Source organism: Chionomys nivalis, chromosome 9 (assembly GCF_950005125.1).
Source record: "Chionomys nivalis chromosome 9, mChiNiv1.1, whole genome shotgun sequence".
Taxonomy (NCBI): Eukaryota; Metazoa; Chordata; class Mammalia; order Rodentia; family Cricetidae; genus Chionomys; species Chionomys nivalis.
This window is the reverse complement of record NC_080094.1, coordinates 25,006,883-25,034,442: the sequence shown is the minus strand read 5'-3', so window position 1 is coordinate 25,034,442 and position 27,560 is coordinate 25,006,883. Positions and strand designations below refer to the sequence as shown.

General features: G+C 46.8%; 1 protein-coding gene across 2 annotated transcripts in view; it reads left to right on the top strand.

The window, feature by feature from the left end:
• Positions 1-347: 347 nt before the first annotated feature.
• Positions 348-27,560, top strand: part of Ttll9 (tubulin tyrosine ligase like 9) — a 45,435-nt gene continuing 18,222 nt past the window's right edge. For both annotated transcript variants that reach the window (XM_057780884.1, XM_057780883.1), the window contains exons 1-5: positions 348-392; positions 8,132-8,175; positions 12,423-12,515; positions 21,512-21,623; positions 22,645-22,830. In XM_057780884.1, the coding sequence (XP_057636867.1) occupies positions 378-392; positions 8,132-8,175; positions 12,423-12,515; positions 21,512-21,623; positions 22,645-22,830 (450 nt within the window). In that variant the 5' untranslated portion in view covers positions 348-377. The remainder of the gene's footprint in view (positions 393-8,131; positions 8,176-12,422; positions 12,516-21,511; positions 21,624-22,644; positions 22,831-27,560) is intronic.

The following is a 27,560-nucleotide window of genomic DNA, read 5'->3' as shown; positions in this document are numbered from 1 at the left end:
TTAAAAAAGAAAATGACTGAGTGTTTTGGGCTGAACCTGGTAAGGAAACTTCCTTCAGTAAGATCGGAGGACCGCATTTTCTGAAACGTGACCATTTTTCAGATGCAGGGAGTGAAGATCGTGGGGAGTGAAGCTGGTTGGACAGTAGGTGCGGCGGCGGGCAGTGTATCCTAAGTAGAACAGTGGCTGGGGCTTAGGAGCAAAAGGTTAGGCACCACTTCAAAGAGCCCGAGGTAGAGACAGCCGCTACTGCCTAGAGGCGTGGCCTAATATCATCCAATCAGAGTGGCGGATTCGGACGCTTCCCTTCGTTGTCGTGGTAACGAGACGCACACGCTCTCCCGGGCGCCGGTGGCGGTTTGGTTTGGGCCCGTGTCATGTCGCGACAGAAGGTAAGAGTGACACCAATTCGATGCTTTTGATGTCCTTAGAGGAAGGAAAATCGCGGAGGGATTTAGAACAGAAAGGTTGGGTGGGGGTGGGGAGGAAAGAATACCCTCATCTCTCTAAAGACTACAAGCCCGACACGCCGTGCGCCACAGGAACTTCAGCGCATGCTCTGCGAGACTGGAATGCTGTCCGGAAATTTACTGAGTCTAGAATCAAAAATGTACCCAACGTCTTCTGTGGCCCCTACATATTATCCTGACTTAAAGAAACCTTTAGAGATTCTTGCCTGTCTGTTCGTCCGTCCGTCCGTCCATCAAATCTTCATTAGTGGCTTTTCCAATCCCAATTCTATCTGAGCCTCAAATTAGACAAGCTCTTGCATTATAGGAACCGACAAGCCAATCCTGATTTTAAGATCAAGAAAAATGAGATCCGAAAGAAGGGAAACGAGTCGCCCTAGAACCCAGCACTCTGGTCCCAACCTGCTGCTTCTTTAGTGTTTCAACTCTTCGGAATGCCACCTCCGATTCTTTCCCCCGCAGAACAGAAAGTGACTCTGTCTGCCAGCAGAGTGCCATGAGTTTACTACTCCTGCCAGGATTCATTACTCCGTCTAACATTTGTTTAGCTCACGTCTTTCCTTCTAGATTCCAGGATCAACTTGTTCCCTGTAGCCCTGTACCCCAGCGCCAAGCAGAGACCGCACACAGCTATCTCTCTTGAGTTAGCTGTTAGAAACTGGGGCGCTACTCTGACTCCTCTGTTTTCGTTTCCCATATCCAATAAAGCCTCCTCTTTGAATTTTGTGGGTTTACAATGGTTCTCTCCACCTCCACTATGCTGTCATCATGATTCACCTCCTAAAGTAACACTCTTTTAACACACACATTAGAGACATCTCGCTATTAAAGTGTCATTAACAGAAGTAAAACAAATGTCTGTGGCAGTAGCCTTTCCCATAAATCCTGTTCTCTTTTGATAGTGAAACGATTAAGGCAACATTGTCTTGTTCTAACTCCATTTTGTTTACTTAGTTCACAGGCCTTCTACCCCCGACCCCCACAGTGGTCATGTCTGCCTTGGCAGCATTATTTGAGATTTCCATGGCTTTGACCCTGGTTCAGTTGTATTAATCAAAATAATTAAAGCAAACTAAAATAACTAGGAACTATATAAGTCAAAAATAATTGGCATGTTATGTCTAAAATAATTACTGTGCTCTTCCAGGAATGAACGTTTCAAGGTTACTTTGACCCTCATCTAACTTTGACGCAAATTATGTCTTTGTGGGTTTTGCCTTTAAAAACACTGTACCCTGGAGCTTGGGCAGCAATAGTCACAATCTCATTTTTGGTCTGGTTATTAATAAAAAATACTTAAAACATTTAATTGGCTTAATTAGAGTGGTTGTCAATAACTCTCTTACATGAATTATTTTGATATCAACTAGCAGATGGAGTAATTTTCTCTGTGAATTAAAGAATTACAAGGCAGGAAGTGCTCTGATAGCAAAGCAAAAGAAACGTTTATTGGCAAGCATCATAGAGTCCCGGGACAGAGGAAGAGGCCCCAGAGGTGGGAAGACCCTCAACTCCTATGGGAGTTGGGTTTTTATTAGGCGTAAGGTGTTCCACCTGGTTATCCCCCGTCCTCCCTCTATCAGTGTAAAGGTGCCATGTGGCCCTTCTACAGTAGGACTGGATCTTTGTCCTTGATCAGAAAGACAAGTGCGGTAAGACCCTGCGCTGGCGAATGAGCACAGAGGTAACGGTGATAGGGCCCATGTCTGGGGAGCCAGTACAGAAATGTCGGTTGGTTGATGGGGATAAGAGTCAGCTCCCTAACCCTCTCTGCCCTTTGGGGTGTAATGAAGGCAGAGAGACCCACTGCATGCAAGGAAAGATATTTTCAGAAATGCACACAACACACATATACACACACATTGGGGGAAACTTGGTGGTAAAAGAGAAATCCATAAGAACTTTTTTTCTATTTTTGTTTTTTTTTTTTTTTTTTTTTTTGGTTTCTCTTCTGTACCTTTGGAACCTGTCCCCTGGAACTAACTCTTGTAGGCCAGGTTGGCCTTGAACTCACAGAGATTCACCTGCCTCTGCCTCCCGAGTGCTGGGATTAAAAGTGTGCGTCACTACCGCCTGGCAGGAAAAGAAAAGAAATCTCTCCTACGCCATTGTTTCTTCGTGCCCCTTGGGGCGGAGGTGGATTGTATCACAAATAGAGTGGGGCCAATAATCGAAACTGCGGGTTCTTTCTGAGTCCCAGACCCTCCAGAGGGTCCCACCCCAGCGAAGGTATTCACTAGAATAGATTTACCTTTGATGGAGGGAGCCACCTAGCTACTCGCCCTCACCTGAGGCCCTAGGGTGCCTGTGCAACATGGGAAACATGGACACAGAGACGGGCTGGGAGATTGAGGCACCCGGGGACTGTGCGGAGCTCCACAAGCCTCACTCCCATCTTCCTCTGCTTGCTTGTCACTTGGATATGCTGTCACCTACAAATGATGTGGTCCTGATAAGCCATTTGCTATTCCCAAAAGATACAAAAGCCAGTCTCTTCTGAGAATCCTTAACCTTGGATGGGTCCTTATGCTCTCTGGGAAGGCAAGCAAGGACACTGACATCGCATGTACAGTTTATGGCCAGGCAGGTGGCTCAGTGGGAGGGATGCTGTCTGTGAAATTGTGAACCCCTGAGTTAGAAGGCCCAGAACCAAGATGAAGCTGGGCATGGTAGCACACTTCTGTAATCCCAACTCCTCGGGTGAGATGGGAGGTGGGGACAGGAGAGCCTTGAAAACTTGAAGGCCAGCTTGCCTGGCATACAGGACAGTGAACAACAAAAGGGACCTTGTCCCAAACGAGGTGGAAGGTGAAGACTGACACTCAGGACTGAGACAGCCCTCCAACTCTACATATGCTACAAGGTCAGGCACTCTTACACAGAAAAATGCATGTATGCACCTCACACACACCGTGTGTGTATTTGACACATACAGTTCTTGCGGTGTCAGGCAGAAGGGAATGTCAAACATCTCTGAAAAACCGGAACTTGATGACCGCGATGGCTGAATAGCATAATAATTATCAGTGAAAGATGTGGTCAGGGAATTTTATAGATTTCCATAGTGATGTAAAAAAGGATGCCTTAAGTAAAAAAATTAAATGAAATACTTGTTCTTGAAAAACTAGGGAATAGCAGAAAATTTACCTGTTGTGAGGGAGGAGCAGCCGGGCTGTGTCCTGCCACCCGGCTAGCTTTACACCTTAAATAATTACACGGGAGCCGGGCGGTGGTGGCGCACGCCTTTAATCCCAGCACTTGGGAGGCAGAGGCAGGCGGATCTCTGTGAGTTTGAGACCATCCTGGTCTACAAGAGCTAGTTCCAGGACAGGCTCCAAAACCACAGAGAAACCCTGTCTCAAAAAACCAAAAAAAAAAAAAAAAAAAAAAAAAAAATTACACGGAAACTGTTATTTTTTTAAACACTGCTTGGCCCATTAGTTTTAACCTCTTATTGGCTAGCTCTTACATATTGACCTAACCCATTTCTAATATTCTGTGTAGCACCACGAGCTGGCTTACCAGAAAAGATCTTAACCTGCATCTGTCTGGAGTGGGAGAATCATGGTGACTGCCTGACTTGGCTTCTTTCTCCCAGCATTTTGTTCTGTTTACTCCGCCCACCTAAGGGTTGGCCTATCAAATGGGCCAAGCAGTTTTTTTTATTAGTTAACCAATAAAAGCAACAGATAGATACAGACCCACCTCCATCATTTACCCTTTTTGGTACAGGGCAATTATAAGAATTTACAGTAGCATTGTTCTTTAAAAACAAAATTTTATTACATTTTTAATTTATGTGAGTGTGCATATGTGTTCCACAGCCCATGCGTGGAGGCCAGAGGACAAGTTGCAGGAGTCCATTCTCTCTCTCCACCATGTGGGTCTCCAGGATTGAACGCAGAGAGTCAGGCTTGGCTGCAAGCACCTTTGCCCATGGAGCCATCTTGATGGCTTCCCCAATATCATTTTTTAAAAGTTGAAACAGGAAATGTCCCTTAAGGCCAGACCTAAGGTAAAGATGTTTGCACTAAAAACTTATAGCCAGCACTAGATTAGCATTTAGCCACCGCAGCAAAAATAAACAGAAGACATAGACGTGGAAAAGAAGGAGCAAATTTGTCTTTGTTCATAGATAGCATGTATGTACATAGACAAAATGAGGGAATCTACAAGCTGCTTCCATTGATAGTTTAGCGAGGGTGCTGACTGCAGGTAGCATACATTAGTCAGTTTTGCTTCTGTTTGTATCTGCTTCAGTGGCTGTGGTAACGAGCTACCATAAGTCTACTGGCTTGGACAGTATGTTATCCAACAAGCCTAGTGGTCAGAAGTGTGAAGTGGGGCGTGGATTAGGGCACCATGCAGAGCTGTATTCCTGGCAGAGGCTATTTCATGGCAGCTCTGGCATCTAATGGCTGCCCTCCTCGTTGGCTTCCAGTCTCCTTTTGCTGTAAAGTCCATCTTCCTCACAGTGGTCATTCTGAAACTTCCACAACAACAGAAGTGGACTGAGATACTGGACACTACTTGAGCATGTATGAGACCTCAAAGCCCACCCCCAGAGTGACACACTTCCTCCAACAAGGCCATGCCTACTCCAACAAAGCCACGCCTTCCAATAGTGTCGTTCCCGATGAGTTTATGGGAGGCAATTACATTCAACTACATTCTACTCCCTGACCTCCACAAGCTTGTAATGATAACATAAAGCAAAATGCATTTAGTCCAACTTCAAAAGTCCCCATAGTCTATCACAGTCTAACAATATTTTAAAGTCCAATTTTCAAAGTCTTTCTGAGATTCATGCAATCTCTTAACTGTAACTCCCTATAAAATCAAAATCAAAAAATAGATCACATACTTTCAACATATAATGCACAGGATATACATTACCATTCCAAAACATAGGGAAGGGAGCAGAGTGAGGAAACATTGGACCAAAGCAAAACCGAAAACCAGCTGGACAAACTCCAAACTCTGCATTTTCATGTCTGATGTCAAAACGTTCTTCAGATCTGCAGCTCCTTTCAGTTCTATTGACTACAGCACACTTTCTCTTGGGCTGGTTCCATCCCCTATTAGCAGCTTTCATCCGCAAGTATCCCACAATTTTGGCATTTCCAACGTCTCGGGCTCTCTAAGGCAAGCCAGGCTTCTCCTTCACGCTTCACACAATGGCCTCTCTGGGCCTCCATTCAAGGACATCCCTGACACGCGCCTGGCCTCCTCGACTTTTCTTAGTTGTAGAGGAAGATTACATGATGTCTTTCTTCTATCAGAGACAGGTGGATCTCATGGGTTTGAGGTCAGTCTGATCAGCTGAGTTAATTCGAGGACAGCCAGGGCTACCCAGTGAAACTCTGGCTTGAAACACCAAAGCAAGCAAACAAAAAGATTAGGATAGTTTGAAGCACACTGGCTGTGTTGTAGGGACTGCAGTGAGACTGAATTATAATTTTACTTGCTTTTGGGGTTCACTAGTTTGGTAAAGCAGTGCCCTTACTCTGGCCCCTTTAAAGGGTATGACTGAGTGGTAATCAGAACACCAAGATGATCCCAAAGATAACCATTCCTTGATGAACCCAGAGTGTGGGCAGAGCCTGTGAAATGGTGACAAGCTCCTCCTGTGATCCTGTTAGGTTATAGACTCATCAGAGCTATGTGGAGGGGAAAGTTTAGCAGTACCACAAGCGCTCTGGAGGGAACCTGGGTGCAAACAGACATCAGTACCAGGCTTTTTCTTTTAGAGCCACCAGCCAGCTCCCAAATCATGACACAGAGACTTATTATTAGTTTTGAATGCTCGGCCTAGCTTAGACACATTTCTGGCTAGCTCTTTTAACTTAAATTAACCTGTTTCTTTTATCTACCTTTTGCATTGGGGCTTATTACATTTCTCACTTCTGTATATCTGTTTCTCTCTGTCTGTCTGTCTTGCTGGTGTCTGCCTGGCTTCTTACCCCGGGTGTGTCCCTCATTCTCTCTCTCATTCTCTCCCTCCTTCTCTCCTTCTTACCTCTCTTGAGTCTAGAGTCCTTCTCCTATTTATTTTCTCTCCCTGCTGGCCCCGCCTATTCTTTTCCTGCCTATCCATTCAGTTCTTTATGGACCAATCAGGTGTCTTAGGCAGACAAGTTGAAACAAACACAACACATCTTTACATAACTAAACAAATGCAGCATAAACAAAAGTAACACACCTTTACACAGTTAAAGTAAGATTCTGCAGCAAAAACAAATGTAACACATCTTTATATAGTTAAAATAATATTCTAAAACAGACATCCATGTCTTTAGAGACTTGGGAGCAAGTCCCAGCTAATGAATGAATTGCCAGGGACCTCTGGCCTAGGACCCCAAGCAACTGACTTGTACCCACCATGTGTCTGAGAGTAGAAGAAACCTCCTATTCCAAAAGAGAGCCATCTCTTGGGGAGGCACCTGATTTGGCCGTGTAAGACATGTGCAAACCGTTCAGTTAAGCTGTGGACAGACTATCCACCCACAGAAACAATTTGATAATGCATGCATAGCCACTACATCTGTGGTACTGTGTTAGAGGGCAACAGAAAAGCCCATCCGCCCTGAAGATGTCATCCTGAACAGGACAGTGTGTTCCCTATATTCATCCATGCCTCAGGGAGCCATCCAACCAGGACTGGGGTCAATCTTTTTGGAACTTGGTTAGAGCTAAACCACACCCCTATCCATAGAGGACTGGGGAGGTCTTTTGGGAGGTAAGGAAATCACTCTGAGAAGTGGGCACAGTCTGTGGTGGAATATTAGTTGAAGATGTGTTATATTTCATTTATGCCGTGGCGTATTTGTTTAATGATGCAAAGATATGTTGCATTCTTTTCTGTTTTATTTGTTTAACTCTGTGACGCTGTGTTACTTTGCCTGCCTAAAACACCTGATTGATCCAATAAAGAGATGAACGGCCAATAGCGAGGCAGGAGAGGGATAAGCGGGACTGCCAGCTAGAGAGAAGAAATAGAAGGGGAAGAGAGGAGGGAGGAGCAAAAAGCGGAGGAAAGGAGGACACCAGGGGCCAGTCACCCAGCCAGCAATGGAATAAGATGTAGAGAAAGACATATAAAACAGAGAAAGATGAAAGCCCAGAGGCAAAAAAATAAATGGGATAATTTAAAAAAAAAAACTGGCTAGGAACAAGCCAAGGTAAGGCTAGGCATTCAAAAGTAAGAATAAGTCTCTGTGTATTTATCTGGGAGCTGGGTGGCAGGCCTCCAAAGAACAAAGAGTTTAAAAAAAAAAACCTTAAACAGTCCCCTCCTAGATCTTGTGTACAATCAAAACACAGAATAGAAGGTCCAGACTCTCCCCACGGAGTCAGAGGAGCTCTCAGGCTGGGCTTTGGGTTGGCATTTGAAACACCGATGAGCAGACCTTCATACAGCAATCTTGCCTATGGTACAATTCTTCAGTGATGGAGAAGTCATTTCTTGGTAAGCAGGTAAGTTCTGCCCTGATTTCTGGGCAGAGACGATGAGGGAGAACAGCCAGGCTGGATGCTCATGCCTGAAAACCTACACCCCATTGAGTGTGGTAATTTGAGAGTCTCACTCTCTGAACTAGGTTAAACAGGAAGGTAGGTGGGTGTGCAAAACCAGTTACATCATTTTTCTTTTCTCTCTACAGAATCAAAGTTTCAAGGGCCATGGATTGTCAAAAGGAAAAGAACGGTGAGTGTTCTTACCCAATCAGTACACACGGGACTGGCCCTCTTTCCTGCCCTCTCTCTCTCCTCCACTTCTTTCTATCTCCTCCTTAATCTTTCTGTCTTTATCCTTCCCACATTATCTTTGTGAGTTAGAGCTCTTCCATTGTGGTTCAGCTGACCTTGAACTCACAATGGGATCACAGGTGAGCTCCGTGACACCTGGCCGTCTCGCCATTATTTAGTTTAATGATTATGATTGTAGCCCTAGTGACCATAGTAAACAGTTGTTGAACAGCTATTGGAAGTCAGCCCCTGGGCCACCCCACCACTCCCTGTGCTGTGTCATCAAAATCTCACCACCACCCTTGGTGCAGATCCTGCCAATGTGTTCGCTGTGCAGATGGAGAAACCGGACACTCTGAAGAGCCAAGTGCCCTGCTGGGAATCCTGCACACGTGGGGCAGGGTTGGTTGGACTTGGAAACCAGTCCTGTAAACTCGATGCTTGCAGGATACACTGATCCCTCCCCTCTACACTCAGCATGCATGACAGCCTGGGCTCAGAGATCAGCACCTACCAGTCTGCCTTAAGACCAACCCACCTGGACCAAGCAGGAGAGCAATACTCTTTACTGGAGATTTTTGGGGTATGGAGGGGTTTGGTGCTTACTGTTCACTGAGGTTCCTATGGTTGGTGTGGTGACTTCAGGCAACTCTCTGGGGGCTCTCTCTCCATATGGTTGGTACTATCTCATCCAAGTCAAGTCTCTCTCTTACATCCAGAGCTTCTTTTTTTTCCTTTACTTTTTTTCAATACTTATTTATTATGTATACAGTGTTCTACCTGTATGCAGGCCAGAAGAGAGCACCAGATTTCATTAAGGGTGCTTGTGGTTGCTGGGAATTGAACTCAGGACCTCTGGAAGAACAGAGCAGTCAGTGCTCTTAACCGCTAAGCCATCTCTCCAGCCCACATGCAGAACTTCTTAATCCTGTTCCAGGTCTTGACCCTGGACTTGGCGTCCCTACCCTACCCTGACAAAGCCATGAGCACTTCAGTCAACAGGACCCATCCAGCTGTTCGTACCAGGGCACCTGTCAATTAGAAACATGTCTTGTTTGCCTACAAGAAACACAACAGCCAACTGCATTTCTTTCCCTCATGGGATGACGTGTCCAGAGTGTGGCTGCAGAGGTTTGATGCCAGAGCTTTAGGGTTGTGTTGATTCCTCATGTGCACGGAGTGCCTGCTGCAGCTCTAGCCTTCGAGTCACAGAGACCCAAAAACAATTGTTTTTTTTTTTGGTTTTTCGAGACAGGGTTTCTCTGTGGTTTTGGAACCTGTCCTGGAACTAGCTCTTGTAGACCAGGCTGGTCTCGAACTCACAGAGATCCACCTGCCTCTGCCTCCCAAGTGCTGGGATTAAAGGCGTGCGCCACCACCGCCCGGCAAAACAATTGTTTTCAAGGCCAACCTCACCTATTTGAGATCCTGTTTCAAGGAAAAAAAAATTTTTTTGAGACAGGGGCTAAGCAGCCCTGGTTGTCCTGGTATTCATTATGTAGACCAGGCTGCCTTCATAATTAAAGAGATTCCCCTGCCTCTGCCTGCCTAGTGTTGGGATCAAAGGCATGCACCACCATGCATATCTAAAACTATGTTCATTCAATCTGTTGTTCTGTTAGAGAATTAGGAGAAAATCTCTCCATAAAGATGATTAGCTGGAAAGGGGAAGATCATGTCCCCTGAAACAGAGCTGGAAGGAAACTCCCAGGGACACTCATAACCTGTGATCCTAGGGGATCAAAATACATCAGTTATGGTTTGTCTGTCCATCTGCTCCCTGTACTCCAAAACAGTCTAGAATTGATGATATTAATTTGTTTATTTAGAGGTCGAATAACGGGAATGCTTTTTCTGCTTTAATTGATTATGATCATGTGGTTTAGCTTCTTGAGTCTGTTACTGTGATAAATATATCAGATTTCCTAACACTGAGCCAGCTTTGCCTGCTGGAAATGCTCCACTTGGTTATGGGGTATAGTTCTTTGTTTTTGATTTTTGTTTTTGTATTACTGAATTTCCTTTGCCTGTGTAAGTTTATGAACATACATATGTGTGTCTATTTGTGTGGTGATGGAAATGTAACCCGGGGCCTCCACATTCTAAGCAAGCGCTCTGTGGCTAGCTCCTCAGCCCCTTGCTCGTAGCTTTGTTTGTTAACTGTCCGTGTCTGATTTCACTCTCAGGCTACACTAGATGGTCTGGAGGTCCTCTCCCCTCTTCCTCTTTTTGGAAGACAGTGCAGAACGGAGGCTGCTTTGATGTCCCAGGGAATCCGTTCTCCAGGGAAACCCCCTGGGCCCAGAGACATCTTTTGGGGGTGTTTTCACACAATGGATTCAATTTCTCTAGGTATACAGCTACTGAAATGTGTGCCACACCGGGAGAGCTGTGGTGATCTGGAATTTTCAAGGACTGTGTCATGTCATCTCATCTGCCATGTGTCGCTGTGCAGAGGACTAGCAGGCTCTCGCGGTGGGCTTGGTGTCTGCAGGATCGGAGGTAGCCCCGCCTCCGTGTCATCCCACCTGTAGTGTCTGCTTTTGGTCAGCCTTGCTGATAGATCGTTTTCTTGATTCAGTACACTGTTTTCAGTGGTATTGATTGGTAATTGTGCCCTTTAACATTAGCCCAGAGTTGGAGGGGCAATCTCACACCTGCATGGAGTTGAAGCTCAGGCTCCCCCAACCCTTGGCTTCCTTTGATAGGGGACAATGGGGACTCTTCACTGCCTGAGGCAGATGAATGCCTCAGCCTTGCATTTCTCCTCCTCTGCACCATCCAGTGACAGAGCCAGTGTTGGAGTCCATGTATGCAGCCTCATGAGAAGGGAGGACGCCCCACTTTGCCTCTGTCGGCCCCCGCGGAGGTAGACAACAGGTGTCCTCTTGGTCTTTTACTAGAGTGGAGCCGTTATTATATATTCTGCTGTGGAAGGCTGTTCGGTTTTGGGCTTCCCTAAGCTGGAGAGAACAGGCTCCTTTTGAAGGTCGTTTAGGGTCGATGGTCATTAGCATTTCTGGATGCCTATTGGCTGGCTTTTCCATCGCCACATCTGGAACACAGAGAGGCAGAAAGGAAGCTGGGGAAGTCCCTAGCGCCATCCCTTTGCTCCGAGGTCCCTAACTGGCCTCCTTGTGTACCATTCGTCTTCTTACATTTGTTTTACACATGTTTTGGGTTTTTAGTTGCATTAGTAGGAGGAATAGGGAAAAGTACATCTGCTCCATCTCCCCAGCTGAAAGCCTGGGAAAGGGATCTGCAAACACTTACCATGTGATATAAGAATTAGTTACAGCACATGTGAGGCAGCCAGACCTTGCCTAGCACATAGTAGGGACTTGAAAAATGTTTGGTTTTTGTTTTATCATTTTATTTTTATTTTTTTAAAAAAGATCTCATGTAGCCTATGCTGGCATCAGCCTATTTAGCCAAAGATGACCTTCAACTGATCCTTCTTCCTCTACCTCCCAAGTACTAAGATCACAAGCGTGAGCCACTATGCCTGACTTACTATTTTTATTATTTATTTTATGTGCATGGGTATTATGTCTGAATGTATGTGTACCCTGCACATGTCTGGCACCCACAGAGGCCAGAGAAGACCCTGGGATCCCCTGGGAATGGAGTTATAGATGGTTGTAAGCTGCCATGTGTGTGCTGGGAGTTGAACCTGGCTCCTCTGGAAAAGAAGCCAGTGCTTTAATCACGAGCCATCTTTCTAGCCATTATTATTATTGTTACTGTTATTTTGATATAAACTCTCACTTTGTACTCCAGGCTGTCCTGGAACTCACTGTGAAACCAAAGTGGCCTTGAACTTGTAGCCTCAGCCTCCTGAATTACAGGCTTGCACTGAAATCCAGGTGGCTTTGAATTCTTGGCCTTAGCCTCTTGGATTATAGGTTTGCACTGAAATCTAGGTGACCTTGAATTCTCAGCCTCAGCCTCTTGGATTACAGGCTGGCACCATATGCTTAGCTTCCTGATTTTCAAAGCTCAGAGATGCTCAGAGTTCAGTTTGGCTAGTCTGAGTGTTGACAGGTTGTGGTGTTGAGTCTGAGCTGCAGCACAGGCTCTGGTAAGAGTCTGGTTGTGGCAGCTGCAGGTAGAACATGGCTTTTTTTCCTCCCTTTTGTCCCAATCCTTGGGGGAATCCTAGGAAAGTCACAGTCTTAAGCATGTTTTTTGCTGTCTTTGTTGCAGAGAGCCAAGAACGTTAATCCGCTTCAAGACCACACTCATGAACACTCTCATGGACGTTCTGCGCCACAGGCCTGGATGGGTAGAAGTGAAAGAGTAAGATGCCCTCTCCTCCCTCCACTCAGCCTTTCTTCCCTGGTCTCTCAGGCCCTGGGATCCTTTTGTCTTCCTCTTAGTAGCTCCTTGGTAGATCCCAGGACTTGCCCTAAAGTAATGTGAGGTTTCTTTAGCAACACAGTGTGTTGCATGCATTGTTGACATCATCACTATTGCATTGAAGCCCTACTAGCATCTAGTATGGTGTGATACCTTTCCAGGTGCTAGCCAATTGCTTAAGACACTGTGGCATGTGCGATGATTACCAATTGTCCACTTGACAGGACCTAGAATCATCTATAGGGAAAAGTCACTAGGTATATTTATGTTGGGGTCCAGCCTTGCTGGGGTTAACACGTTCCAGGGTTGGGACATGTGGATTAGAAAAACTAGGTAAGAGGAACAGAGGTAAGAAAGAAATACAGAGAACCGGGAGGGTAATCCAGCAAATACTCAATCCACCTGTGTTTATTTTCCATATGCTTATATACGACCATCCCAAAAAGGGGGAAGAAGGCAAAGACTGCTTTAACATGACACAAAGGACAAACAGAACAGTTAGTTGCTTCAATACTTGAGACATCTATTCCTTTAGTTAAGCATTCTGTTGTTTGGGCAGAACATGCAACAACCACACCTTAGACCAAGCATCCTGCAGGCAGCCACACCTTGGGTCAAACCTCCTGTCACATCCTTGAAGGAGCAGGAATAGGTTTGAATTCTCTGACCTTTGGTCAAGGTGGAGCGGATCTACTTCCATGGACCATCTTAATATCCCAAACACCAGGTAACCACACCCTAGATCAGGATATCTTGTTTGTAGCTGCTCCTTAAGTCAGACTTCTTGTCAATAACTTTGAAACAGCAAGAGTAGGCATAAACTCTCTGAACTTCAGTCAAGGTGGCGTGGACCCCACGTGTTTGTGAGGGCATTTGTAGATTAGGTTAATCAAGGTGGGATGTTCCATTTTAACAGTAGGCAGAATCATGGGAAGGGGAGGGGGCGTGGCCCCAGGTTGAACTGAATTTAAAGAAGAGAAAGACAGCTGGGTACCAGCATTCATTCCTCCCTGCTTTCTGACTGCAGGGAATTGACCAACATGCTCCTATCACTCTGATGGTTTGTATCCCCTCCAACTCCTTCCTTCCTTCCTTCCTTAAATTCCTTCTTGTCTAATATTTTGGGTCTGGCAAAGAGAAAACTAACACAGCATGCAAATGTCCCTGTAGGATTCCAGCCCAGTTCTGGGTGACTTCCATAGGAGGAGGCCACTTGTTTGTTCCAGGCTGCTCAGCCCAAAATAACCACACTGTATTAATTAAATCACTGCTTGGCCTATTAGCTCTAGCTTCTTATTGGCTAGCTCTTACATCTTAATTTAACCTTTTTCTATTAATCTGTGTATCACCATGTGGCTGTGGCTTAACAGCAAGTTTCTGTCCAGGTCTGTCTCTGGCGGAGCTACATGGCTTCTCACTAACTCCACCTTTTTTCTCCCAGAATTCGGTTTAGTTTTCTCTTTTCTGCCTTGCGATAGGCCAAAGCAGTTTCTTTATTAATCAATGGTAATCACAGCATACAGAGAGGAATCCCACATCACCTCCCCTTTTCTGTCTAAATGAAAAAGAAGGTTTTAATTTTAACATAGTAAAATTACATATAACAAAACAGGTATCAAGCAAGAATTATAGTTACAATAATTATATCTATTTTATCTTTTATTATAACTAAGGAAAATTATAATTATAACTATCTATTCTTCAACTCCATCAAAGACTCCAGAAGGATAAAATATTACCTAAGTAAACAGGAAGTGCATTGTAAGCAACTTCCAAAACTCTAGAATTGACAAAGACATCTCGCTGCCTGGATAGTCACCCAAACTTCTTCTGTACTGTTGGGGCATCCAATCTTAGCCTACAGGCCCATAGCATCCAGCAGACTTTCCATGAAGCAGGAAATTTGAATATCTGTTGTGTCTCTATTGGCAGTTTGTCAGTCACTTCCTTCTGTGTCCTGCAGAATGTCTGCAGACTCTTTCCTGAAGCAAGAACCCTGAGAGATGGTCTCACTTTTTAGGCAAGTTCAGCAATCATTTCTCTGTGGGTCCTGCATGTCCAGTTCACACAGCATAACATCAAGTAGTCCAGGCAAGAGCAGTTGCTAGCTAGCAAACTCCATGAGGAACCTTTTTGATGCCCATCTTCATCTTAGAGTAATCGGTGCTGCCAGTAGCAGATGTCTCATTGTCATGAGAAGTCTTAGGCTCTTAAAAATTTTTTTCTTCTTTTTAAAAATATTTATTTATTTATTATACAATATTCTGTCTGTGTGTATGCCTGCAGGCTAGAAGAGGGCACCAGACCCCATTACAGATGGTTGTGAACCACCATGTGGTTACTGGGACCTTTGGAAGAGCAGGCAATGCTCTTAACTCCTGAGCCATCTCTCCAGCCCCGCTCTTAAAACATTTTAAATGCCATATTCTGTAGCCTTTGAAAGACCTGAAGAATACCTATCCAACTGAAATATATCTCTATATATCTAGAAAACCTAACTAATATGACTACAAGCTTGACTATTTAGATGACTATCTATTAACCTGTATTTCTTAATTATCCATTATATTTTTAGATGAACTGCACAATCACAATACCTTAATCAAGAGCAGAAATATTCATATGATAAGATTGACCTAAAATTTGTTTCAATAGAGCAAGATCTATACTAATGCAAATCTCTAAAGCATATTCCCCTTTAAATTTAAAGAAATGTTTATAGACAAACATTTAGCGAATTTGGGTATAGTTCTCTCCAAATTGCTTCCTGCTTTTTGTTGGGTGAAGTAATTTTTGGGGGTGTTCACAATTACCTTTCAGGGAATTTTCATCCATCAAACCACATTAGTCTGGAAGAATTCCACAGGTTCTCATCCTCTGTGGAAACAAAAGAAGAACCTCTTTTCCAAAGCAATATATCCTTAGACTCAAAATTTGAAGTCAAGAAACCTTTAGCAGCCCATACAATGAAATGTCTCTCTGTACTTAGCTCCTTGTACACACAATGATATACATAATCTAGACTCTCTGTGTATTTTCCATCTTTATGTGGCTTATTTTTCTTACTCTATTACTTTTTCTACAAGTTTAATATTTATTTTCTTTTCTTTACTCCTTTAATCTATGACTGTCTGTACTCTGTCTCTTTAAAGAGTTTATTTATTTATTTAATTTTTACAAACTAAATTGAATACTTGGAGAGAGGAGGCAGAGTTGGAGAGAAGCCATGTAGCCCTGTGGGAGACAGATGCCAGAATTTTACCTGGTAAACCACAGCCACGTGGCAATACACAGATTAATGGAGATGGGTTAGTTTAGGATATAAGTTAGCCAGAAATATGCTTAAGCTATTGGCCAAACAGTATTGCAAATAATATGGTTTATGTGTGATTATATCGGGGTTGAGCAGCCTCCTACAACAGATTTCTGCCCAGCCAGTGACTTATCACTCTCAGCAGAAACAGGGAATGTGATCACATAGACCAGCTGACAGGCTCACCAGGGACCAGCCTGGCCAAGGAGTGCTCTTCCCCTGCTGCTAACTACTCTGCGACTTAGAATGAGTGCCTGACTGTCAGACTCTGGGGACTGTGACAGAGACAACAAAACATGGCACGTGGCAGTAGGTGCAGTCACTGAAGGCTGGGGCTGGAGTGTGTGTCACAGAGACCGACAGGAGTCGTTGGCAGGTGGAAGTTCCTGACATGAAAGTTCAGAGATGGCAGGGTCCCCCTCCACACACAACGTGGAGCCCAGCTCCTCCCATCTTTCCATCCTGCTCTCCTCTGAGGGAAGCCACATCTTCATGACTGAGGCAGAGCTTTACGGTTGCTTTCAAACAGCAGTGGCAGCATGAGGTGAGATAAGCGTGATCTCAACCATGTCAAGGCACCCAACAAGTAATTCATTGTGTCCCAGTCACTAAGCCTCCTGGGCGCCCTGGAGAACTTAACACAAACCATCTCTTAACCATACCACGGATCTTCCACCTCAAATCTTCCAGGCTAGCACTATTATAATTCCCATTTCACTAACAAGAAACTGGGACACAGAGTAAATGCCATTTTGAGAGCACTCTGCACAGAAAACCATTGAGCAGGGTGTGTGCCTAATGCCTTGTCTTCAGGATCTCGGCTTGTGTCCTTCCAATCCCAGCAGCCTCTCCATGAGCAAGGGAAGACAAGAGCAAGGACTCGGAAGCCCAGAGCTTCAGTGCGGCAGGAGATGGGCTCCCACTAAATCAGCCCACTGGGAATGGTCACCTGCCCATGGCAAGATGCATCCAGGCGGCCCTCTCATTATTATTCAGTGCTAATGAAGCTGGTGGTGGCAGCTGTTATGCCCCGATCTGCGAAGTCCCCCCAAAACCAGCAAGGAGACTGAGTCCCATATGTAAAAACAAAGAGCTTTTATTTTTTGCAAGTTTGCAAATTTAGTCTCTCTGCATGTCCAATGTATTGGAATAAACAGAGTGCCCTGAGCTCAGTTAGAGTTGGGTTTTTATAGTAGTAAATGTGGGAGTGAAGGGTTTCTGAGGTTCAAGACCCCTGACTGGCTGACATTTGTCTAGGGGTGTCGTGGTGAGTGTGCTAGCAGGTGATCCTATCTACAACAGTTGGAATGTTAGGCATTTCTTTTGGATGGTCTGTTTCTGGGTGGTGCTCGGGCAATCTCAGTTTGTGGTTCTTCCTGCAACCAGGTATTGCTTCAGAGTAAATTACTGAGACTCACGCTGAGTCCTACTCTTGGCAGGTGATAATGGTTGGAAGTAAAGCACTTCCTTTGGGTGCTCTGTTCATAGTTAGCTTATCATGGCTGGCTCCCACAGCAGCTGCCATGAGTGTGCCTTGGCCATCTCATAATCATCCTGGGGACAGAATGGCCTTTCCTTCCCTGGAACCAGGGGCACTGTGGTATTGTAGGATGAGCCAGGGAGTTAGGGGACAAGCTGGAGGGGAGTAAAGGGGCTGGAAGGTGGTTCAGAGAAAAGGACGCTGTCCCCATTTGCTGTATGTCCTTGGGTCCCTCCCTCTCCCTCCCAGCCTCTTCTCTGGTCAGGTGGCCGGACATCTGAAGCTAACACTGTGCGAGTCACCCTCAACGGCTGATCCTAGACTGGCTGCCTCAGGAGCTGTACAATCAGGAAGAGCCCACAGGCCAGGGCCTCTGCATCTCTTCATCCTCTGTGAACCCAAGCCCTTGGCAGAGTTACAAACAAAATTAGATCTCGGTCAGAATCAGCCTGTGTGTTCAGATTTAGATCAGATATGGCCAGTCGTGTCCCTTCCCTCGCTTCCTGCTGAGGAAGAGGATGTGAAACCTGTTGCTGATCAAGCTTACTGGAGTGCTGGCAACAGCTGGCCAGGTGCTTTGTCAATGTCCCTCCCTACCTGGCCACCACTGCCTCTCCCTGGCTCCCTGGAGACAGCCTCCACACACACAGATGAGCAAATGGACAATGGTCATTCACACAGACCCCAGAGGATTCTGGGAGTGATGAGGTGCTGATCACTTTGCCCATTCATACCCTCGTGTTTCTGAAACCCATTGCTATTTTCTGGTGAACACAATCCCAGGAGACAGCACACTTTGAAAGATCTCCCAGAGTCTTCCCAGACCTCGGGCAGCCATCACAGTGACAGCACACTTTGAAAGATCTACTGGTTACTTTTTTGCTAGCCCCTTCCTTATCTCTCCCCTTTTTATTGGAAGGTAATTTCACCTGTCAGAAAATAAACCTTAAGAAAAAAAAAAAAAACAATTTCAGCTGTGCTCTGTGAGTTCAAGGCCAGCCTGGTCTACACAGTGAGACTCTGTCTCAAAACAAAAACAACAAAAAACCAATTCCACCCCCTCTTTTTTTTTTCTTATAGCCCAGGCCATCCTGAGCCTCACTACGTAGCTGAGGATGGCCTTGAACTCCTAATCCTCCTGCCTCCACCTTCTGAGTGCTGGGGCTCCAGGCCTGCACACCAGCCTTAGCTCAATTCCTGTCTTTTATGCTCATAACATTGTGTAATTCTCACTGTCCCATCCCAGAACATTTTCCTCTTCCCCCAAAGAAGCCCCGCCTTCCAGGAGTTACCCCATGTTCCTTTCCCTGCAGCCCCAACCTCCACTTCAATCTGTTCCACTCAACACCTCATAAATGGAGCTGCACAATTACCCTTTATCATCATCTTCCTTTCCTTCCTTCCTCCCAGTCCCTCCGGTCCTCCCTCCTTCCCTCCTGAGTCAGCTTCTTGTTGGTAGTCTTGGCTAGCTGATTGGCTAGCCTGATATTCTCTATGTAGCCTAAGCTGACCTAAAACTCTCAGTGGTCCTCTTGAGTGTCAGGATTACAGGTACGAGACACTTTGCGCCATTTGTCTGGTCTTCTTCTTGTTCCAAAGGTGCAGCCATGGCAAGCATGGATTCATTTCTATCAGTACCTTATCTCTATCCTCATTGCTTGAGGTGGAACCCAGGGCCTTGTGCATTCTAGGCTACACATCAGACTATCCACCCCTGCCCCTATTTTGGCTGGATTATATTCCATTTCGTACCATATTGTCCTTATCTCTTCATTAGCAGAAGGGCATTTGGTCTGTTTCCACACTAACATTATTATAAATAAAGTCTGTGAACGTTCATGCACAAGTTTTGAGTGGATATGTTTTCCTTTCCCCTGGAAGAAAGACCTGCAGGTGGAATTGTTGGGTCTTGTGGTAACTTCGCACTTAAATTCTTGAGGAAGCAGTAGAATCCTCTGAAGTGGCCCCCACTTCACATTTCCAGCAGCAACAAATATAACCCAGTTTTCCACACCCTTGCCGGGGCTCATCATTAGCCACTCAAAACTTTGCCCTCCAGGTATGTGTTTCCTGGGATGCCATGCTGCCTTTTCGTATTTTGGTGATTAATGATAACACATTTTTCCTGCGCATGTGGGTCATGAGCAGATCTTTACAGAAACATCTATTCACCCCCTTAGCCTGTTTAAAAAGACACTCGGGAGGCAGAGGCAGGCGGATCTCTGTGAGTTCGAGGCCAGCCTGGTCTAGAAGAGCTAGTTCCAGGACACGAACCAAATGCCACGGAGAAACCCTGTCTCGAAAAATTCAAAAAAAAAAAAAAAAAAAAAAGACACTCAGAACAAAACTTGGAAGTGGAAAATTTTATTAAACTTTTTAAATTAGCATCCCAAATAGTAAATTTCCCGATGGTACTCATTGTACTTTGCTCAAATCCCCATTACTTCCTCCATCCTGCTGGCCCTCCCTGTGTGCTTCCCTGACCCGTGGAGATGGGTAGTTCCTGACAGTGCCACCCCAGCCCCAGGCCAGCTGTATCCTAGCCCACGTGACTTCTTTGGGATTTCCCTAGAGATGCGCCAGCCTTTTGCATCGGGTGACAGTGATTACTAGCTTGCCTCAGTGTGTGTTATTTTCTTACTTAACATTCAATTAAGAGCAAGAATGTGGCTATTAAACTTTTAAAAAGTCATTTGGAGCTTGTTGGAAATTTGGGGTCCTCAGAGACATTCCCACACAGTGTCCCCTACAAGAGACGGAAGACTTCCACCCTACCCCTGCACTCCTGAAGGCCGAGTTCCTATGCAGGATTGGGATCCAGGAGAGGTGTCCATCCCACAGCTGAGAGGAATTAAGAAGCAATCTCCTTAGCTGCTGGAAACTGTGACACACCCAACGGAACTTGTCGGCCACTGTTCCCCTTGTTCTACAGAAGCCTCAGCACTCAGCTACTCGGACATTTGGCTGCCAGCTCCTGCATGCAGGTCAGGGTTCACCGTAGCCACACAAGATTGGTTTGTCCTTATGATGCTGGGACATCAGCCCGGAAACACCCATGTCAAGGTCACTGTGTGTCAGCAGTCAGCTGCGGTCATTTTTGCTCACACATTGAGAACTCATTGTGCCATCTGCCAAAGAAGGCTCTCATGGCTTCTCCCTGTCCTTGTAACCTGTAGGCGCTGGGATGAAAGAGACAGTGCAGGCCTTTGGGAGACGCTCTTCCTGACTTGGTCAAGGTCAGGACTGGCTCTGTTCCTCACTCTAGGTAGCCACCTCCTCACTGCTTTTTATTTCGCTCAAGGAATTTTTCAAAACTCAGCCTACTTGGCTTTAATAGAAAAAAAAAAGCAGGAGGAGGACATTTAGTTAGGTTTCCATAGTTTCCAAAATATCTTCAAGGCAATCAACTTAACTGGAAATTATGCCAGAATGGGAAGGGATGATAGGAGTAGTGGCACACACCTTTAATCCCAGCACTAGGGAGGTGGAGGCAAGAGGATCTTTGTGAGTTCAAAGCCAGTCAGCTCTACATAGAGAGACACCCCCGCTTTTCTTTTTAAAGGTTTATTTGTTTCTGGAGGTCTTGGCCCATGATCAATCAGTTGGACCTTTCCTCTTAGGCCTATAGCAAGGCAGAACAGCATGGTGGGAATTCATGGTAACCAGGAAGCAAAGCCTGAAGCCAGAAGTCAAGAGCTAGTCAGGAGCATAAACCAATATCCTTCTTCTGGACCTGTCCCTAAAGGACTCCTCCACCTCCCGTTATTGCCACAGGCTTTTAACACTCCAGCCTTCGGGGACAATCAACATCCAAAGTAAGGTAGCAGGGCAGGGGCAGAGAGGGTGGATTATTCTTCTGCCACCCTGTAACGCAGCCTGAAGAGGCAGCAGTGAGTGCGATGGATGGACCTTTGGGGTGCAGGGTGTCCCTGCATCTTAGGAAATGGTTGGGATGGAGCAGGTGTGACCGACCAGTCTATTGAGAAGTTATATAAGGCACTCTGGGCACATGGTGGCTGCGTCTGCTGGTGCCTCAGGGAAGTCAGTTCCTGTGGCCAGCACTCCCCCCCTCCACCCACTCATGTGCTGTGAGACCCCAGAAATCCTCAGTCCTCGGGTCTGACCTGTGTCTTCGCACTGCAGCGAAGGTGAGTGGGATTTCTACTGGTGTGACGTCAGCTGGCTGCGCGAGAACTTTGACCACACCTACATGGATGAGCACGTGCGGATCAGCCACTTCCGGAACCACTATGAGGTGAGCCTCAGCTTCCAGGCCCAAGACGTGAGAATGGTGCTAGACCAGCAGGCTGTCTGTTGGGGTCCTTTGATTGTCCCTGCTATTCTGAGGGGCTGATAGTGGAGGCTGGGATCGAGAGGTGGGCAGGATACAGCGGATAAAGCCTTTTGTGGCCAAGCCTGAGGACCCGAATTCAGTCCCCAAGACCTACAAAGTAGAAGGAGAGACTGACTCCCAGAGGTTGCTTTCTGACCTCTGATACTAGTGGGTTCTATCAGTTAAATGATCACTATACTGGAAAAGGGCTCAAAACAAAAGTGAAGCTTATTGACAAATGTCAGAGCTCTCTAGACAGAGAGGGGCCCTGAGCTGGGTGTCGACTCTAAGGGAGCTTGGGTTTTTTTCTAGGGTTCAGGTACCCACATCTTGATAACTCTCTCTACTCTTCTATTGATCTTTTGTTTGTTTGTTTGTTTTTGAGACAGGATTTCTCTATGTAGCCTCAGCTGTCCTGGAACTCACTATGTAGACCTGGCTGGTCTCGAACTCACAGAGATCCATCTGCCTCTGAGACTAAAGGGCCACTATGTCAGTCCTTCTATTGATCTTAAGGTTTCTGTGTGTCCCTTCTGTTGTAGGGTTTGGGTAGTTGTTTCTGTCCATAAACACAGAAGTGGTTGTAGCAGAAACCCCAGCCTTGGTGCACAAGTAGGGAGGCAACTATTAATAGGGACCTTGTCTTGATGCATGGTTAGAGAAGCAACTGTTGGCTGGCTGGGGTCAGAGTGGTCCCCAACACTCTTTTCACTCTGGTACATGGCGGAAAGAAACTTACTGCTAGTAAGGAAAATGTCCTGTTTCTGGGGAAATGGAAACTGACTGCAGAGGAAAAGCTCAGAAAGGGGGTCATCACGTCCTCTTTCTCTCGTTTTAGCTGCCCGCCCCCCCATAAATAAAGGTAATGAAATATTGTTTCTAAAAAGACGTGGGCAAGGCAGGGAGCAGGTGGCTCACATCTGCCCTGTCCCCTGCTGCTCAGCTTACCAGGAAGAACTACATGGTGAAGAACCTCAAGCGCTTCAGGAAGCAGCTGGAGCGCGAGGCAGGGAAGGTGGAGGCAGCCAAGTGCGACTTCTTCCCCAAAACCTTCGAGATGCCCTGCGAGTACCATCTGTTTGTGGAGGAGTTCCGCAAGAACCCCGGAATCACCTGGATCATGAAGCCCGTGAGTGCCTCTGCAGGGAGAGTGGGGGCGGGGGGGGGGGGCTGGGGTCCCAGGAACGAATGCCTCCTGTCCCTTTGAGGTTCCACGAAAAAGAAGCTACTCTGTCCCAGAACTATTCCATCGTGGGTGTCCTGTCCAAGCTCCCAGACTGGGGAGCCTGGTGTGGGGCATTCCCTCCACACCCACACCCCGAGGCTTCTGTTCCGGTTGAAAACCCTGGGACATGGCAGGAGAGCACCCTTTCCGGCCTCTCAGGCCTCCTGGACCAGACACTTGGAGTTAGAGACAGTTGTGAGCTGCCATGTGGGTGCTGGGAATTGAACCTGGGTCCTCTGGAAGAGCAGCAAGTGCTTTTAACTGTTGAGCCGTCTCTCCAGGCCCTGCCTTCCAATTTTGCCACTCAGTGTCACCTAAGACCAGCAGCAAGAGCAAGGTCCTCTACGTGAATCAGACCAGAGTGCTCAGGTTCACCCATCTGCCCAATGTTTCTGCCTTCGAACCTGCTCCTGGGTAAGGCGTGTGCACACTCAAGTTTGCTTATTTTGTCCTGACTGTCCTAGAACTTACAATGTAGACCAGGCTAGCCTCAGACTCACAGAGATGCCCCTGTTTCTGCCTCCTGAGCGCTGGGATTAAACGTGTGCAGCACTACTCTGGGCCACACGGGTTCGTGACACTGACCCGAGCTTCCTAGGTCCACTTCCTATCTTGGAAACGCTAGGAGGAACAACCACTGTTGTACATCTAACTCCAAGCCTTTCCTCTAACCTGTGTGCTTTGTGCTTCCTAGGTCAGCACTGCCCCAGTTTACAGACAAAGCAGTAGGTGACCCAGTGCGCCTTAGCTCAGGCTCACACAGCTCTCAGATGGCAGATACAGAATTAAAAATCCAGGCTCTCATGAGGCAAGGCAGGAGTGTTACAAGTTGAAGGCCCACCTAAGCTGCACAGTGAGCTCCAAGACAGCTTGGGCCATACAGTGAGACCCTATCTCCAAAAAGAGAAAGGAAATAAGTCCCAGGCCCAACTGAGTAGCAGCAGCACCTGTTCTCAGTCCCCAGCCAGCACGCCTCCACCATGGGGGACGCACGCACAGCCCTACCCACAGCTGTCACGGTATTGCCGCTAACAAAGACAGTGGGCTGGGAGAGGAAGCGACTTAATATGCAGTTGCTGGTTCCCAGTCAGCAGAAGGTCCTGCCCGACGCAGCTGGGGCTGCCCGTCCATTCTGCTCATCCTCTTCATCCTGCTGCCCCCGCAGGGCTCACCAGCCCGTTCAGGGCTCTGGGGCCACCTTCCTGGGGGGACATTGTGGATTAGTGTATTTTCCTCTGTACTACCTTGCCCAAGCCCACCCCCTCCAGGCACCTGGGCTAAAGGGCTACTTCTTCATCAGTCAATCCCAAGCCTCCTCTGTTCCTCACAGAAGGCTATGCCCTGCGCTCTTCCCTCAACCTCTTCTTAGCCATCCTCTTAGGCACAGAAAGTAGAAGGGGGCTTTGGCAATGCCCCACCCCCACCACAATACTGCTCTGTAGACTCTTGGGGCTCTAGGGCCATCCACCCCCAGCTTTACTCTCTTAGGGATAATAAAAATAGGCTGGGGCATCGTAGTGCAGGCTTGCAATCCCAGCACTTGGGAGGTAGAGGCAGGGCAATCAGGAATTCCAAGTTGTCTTTGGCTACAGAGATTTAGCCTTGGCACTCATGTGAATCCCAGATGTGGTGGTTGTACCACCAACACTGAGGAGTTAGAGACGGAGGATCCCTGGGGCTCACCTGGCTGAAGCACTGAGCCCCAGATCCTACTGAAAACTCCTGCCTCAAAAGTAAAGCGGATAAACTGGGAGTAACAGCCCGTGCCTTTAATCCCAGCACTCAGGAGGCAGGGACCGCTGGATAAACTGGGCATAATGGTGTTTAATGGGCGTTTAATGGGCATTAAACTCGGGGGGCAGAGACAAGTTGGATGGCTGTGACTCTGAAGCTAGCATGGTCTACATAGTTCTAGGACATCTGAGCTCCACAGAGAGACCCTGTCTCAAAATGAAGAACTAAGGTGGAGTGACATCTGAGGGTGACCTCTGGCTTCTACACACACATGCACATAACTGGTACCCAGACCATACAGCTGTGTGTGCCCCAACACATAAATGTGTACACACAAATGAAAAAAATTAAAAAGATCAAGCAAACAAATATGTAGGTCTTTGGGTTTGGCCATGGAAAGTCCAGTTTAAAGGCTGAGGACACCGCTCAGTGGTGAAGTGCTTGCCCAGCCTGCCTGAGGCCCTAGGTTCAACCCTCAGCCCTGAAACAAGGGAAACAAAACAAATTTAACAAACAGAATTTAAGTCCCATCTAGGATAAAAGAAATCACACACATCCAACTTTTCTCCACCTGCCCTTGCATCCCAGCTCCTGTGCTGGGATGGAGGGCCTGGGCAGGGCACAGACCCCAGGACCACTGTGGCTGGTATGGAGGGCCTGGGCAGGGCACGGACCCCAGGACCACTGTGGCTCTTTTAGCCACTCTCAGGGTGCAAGGCAGCAAGTGTGGGGGGTCAGGAATGTGCCTGTCCATCAGTCTATGTGTCCATAAAGCCACTCTAAGCCCCAGGATGTGGTATCTTGGACATCTTGAGCTGTTCCCCATGCTAAGGCGTCGCCCAGGGGCTTGAGCAGGAGTGTGGGGCTCGTGAACTGTCTGTCCATGCGTGTGTGGGGACATGCACCAACCAAGTCACAGAATAGTGCTTTATTTAAAGCCACTTTTAATTTGAGGCACAATTGACATATGAAATCTGACCAATGTCATAAAGCTGGAGAGGAGCATATACCCATGACAGCACAGTGGTTTTCAGCCAGGGGTGATGGCACATGTCTGTAATCCCAGCACTCAAGAGGCTGAGGCAGGAGAATTGTGTGTTGGAGCCAGCCTGGTCTATCAGGGAATTCCAGGCCAACCAGGACTATGTAGCAAGACTGTCTCACAAACCCCAAACAAAACACAATCAAGAATGGGGGGTTTTCAAAGCCCAAAGTTTGAAAACTCCAAAAGAAAGCAGTTATGCTGAAAAACGGTTATGGAAACCACATTCGTCTGGGCCCTCCAGGAAACAGATTCGGAAAAGACTCAACACACAGAGTTGTGCCTCTTGGAGAAAATGAGCAGGGCCAAGCAGGTGGAGTGGAAAGACCCGGAGGGAAGGAGAGAAAGAGGGAGGGGATAGGGTGAGAGAGAAGCTCCTACTGGAACTGGCATGGGTGAGAGAGAGCTGTTGCACCAGGGGTTACTTTCCTGCAGGGTGCAGCCCAAACACTGTTCAGCCTGTCTCTCCTCCTCATTGCATATTAAAGGGCCTAACGGCAGGTCCCATCCCTACAGCTGTAAGACACACAGACATGCCTTTGCCATCTAGGAAACAGGTGCCATGTGATATAAAGAGACTGTGATTTCTTCTGACGGTAAAGCCACAGGTGTAACTAATACGCCCAAGATGTGTCGCCAGCACGCATCACAGAGAGAAATGCAAAAATCTGCTTAGATATTAATAAAACTAAAGATGAAAGAAAAAAAAAACCTTTCTCGTTGAAGTTCCTAAACCCTGTATGGTGTTATTTAACGAGAACAGTTAAGCTGAGGATGGCTTATTGGCTAGCTCAACAGTACCATTCATCCAGGTAAACTGCTCCTCTGCACCTCAACACAGTTCCTGCAGCCCTGCCTTGGCCTCATCACACCTCCAGCTGCCACCAGATGAAGGTCCTTGTCCTCGCTCACATGTCCCTGCAGCAGACTCCCTGGCACCCTGAAGGCTGATGCCCACGCAAATCACATGGCATTAGCCTTGAGCCACCACAAGGACTCAGACCTCAGCCAAGGACAGAGGCCCTAGGAAGAGTTGATCAAGTGCAGTCTGTCGGGTGGGATGAAGTGGGAGAACCTTTGTGGAAGATCACCCACTAACCACGATGCTTCACAATGGTACCAGTGAACGGTATATAATGATGTGGTCTCTGGGGGCAGGGCAGGACTGATTAGGGAATAAGGACTGAGAGTGGCCACACTATTATAAAGTCAAAGTTATAAGGTCTGGCCATGTGGCTTTGCTGGAAGAGTGCTTGCCTAGCCTGCACAAGGCCCTGGGTTCAATTCCAGCGCCAGACTATACCTCAAGCTGGCAGAAGAATTCAGCAGCGGCACCCACATGGTTCTGGTTGCAGCCATGAAAGTACAAGACTTGAGACTGAGCCATGGAAGCGTTCATCGGTTCCAGAAAGTCATTTAGATCAGTCAGTGTGTGGCAGGTTTTGCAAAACACACACACACCACATGTATGCATGCACGCACCTACATAGTTGCCAACATACCTTATAATGATTGCTTAACAAAACTATCCTGCAGTACCAATGAGCTGTGGGGTGTGGAAAGGGTAGTGAGCATGCTGGCGACGTTCCTGTGCAAGACCAGGGAGGTGAACATTTCGGAAGGCAGGAACACGACAAGCTATTGACTCCCCCTGCCCCCTCGCCTCTGGGGGGCCATGAATTACCTATGGCAGGGTGCAGTAAAGACAGAATGATTCCAGTATTAGCCAAAGCAAAACCTAATTAGGAAGGCAAATTGATTTCCAAAAAAAGCATTGGATGATATGTTCCAGGACTGGCCGAGATGGTTTTCTAATTGTCTGTCCTTCTGCATTATTCATGCAAATGTGTGTCTTTGT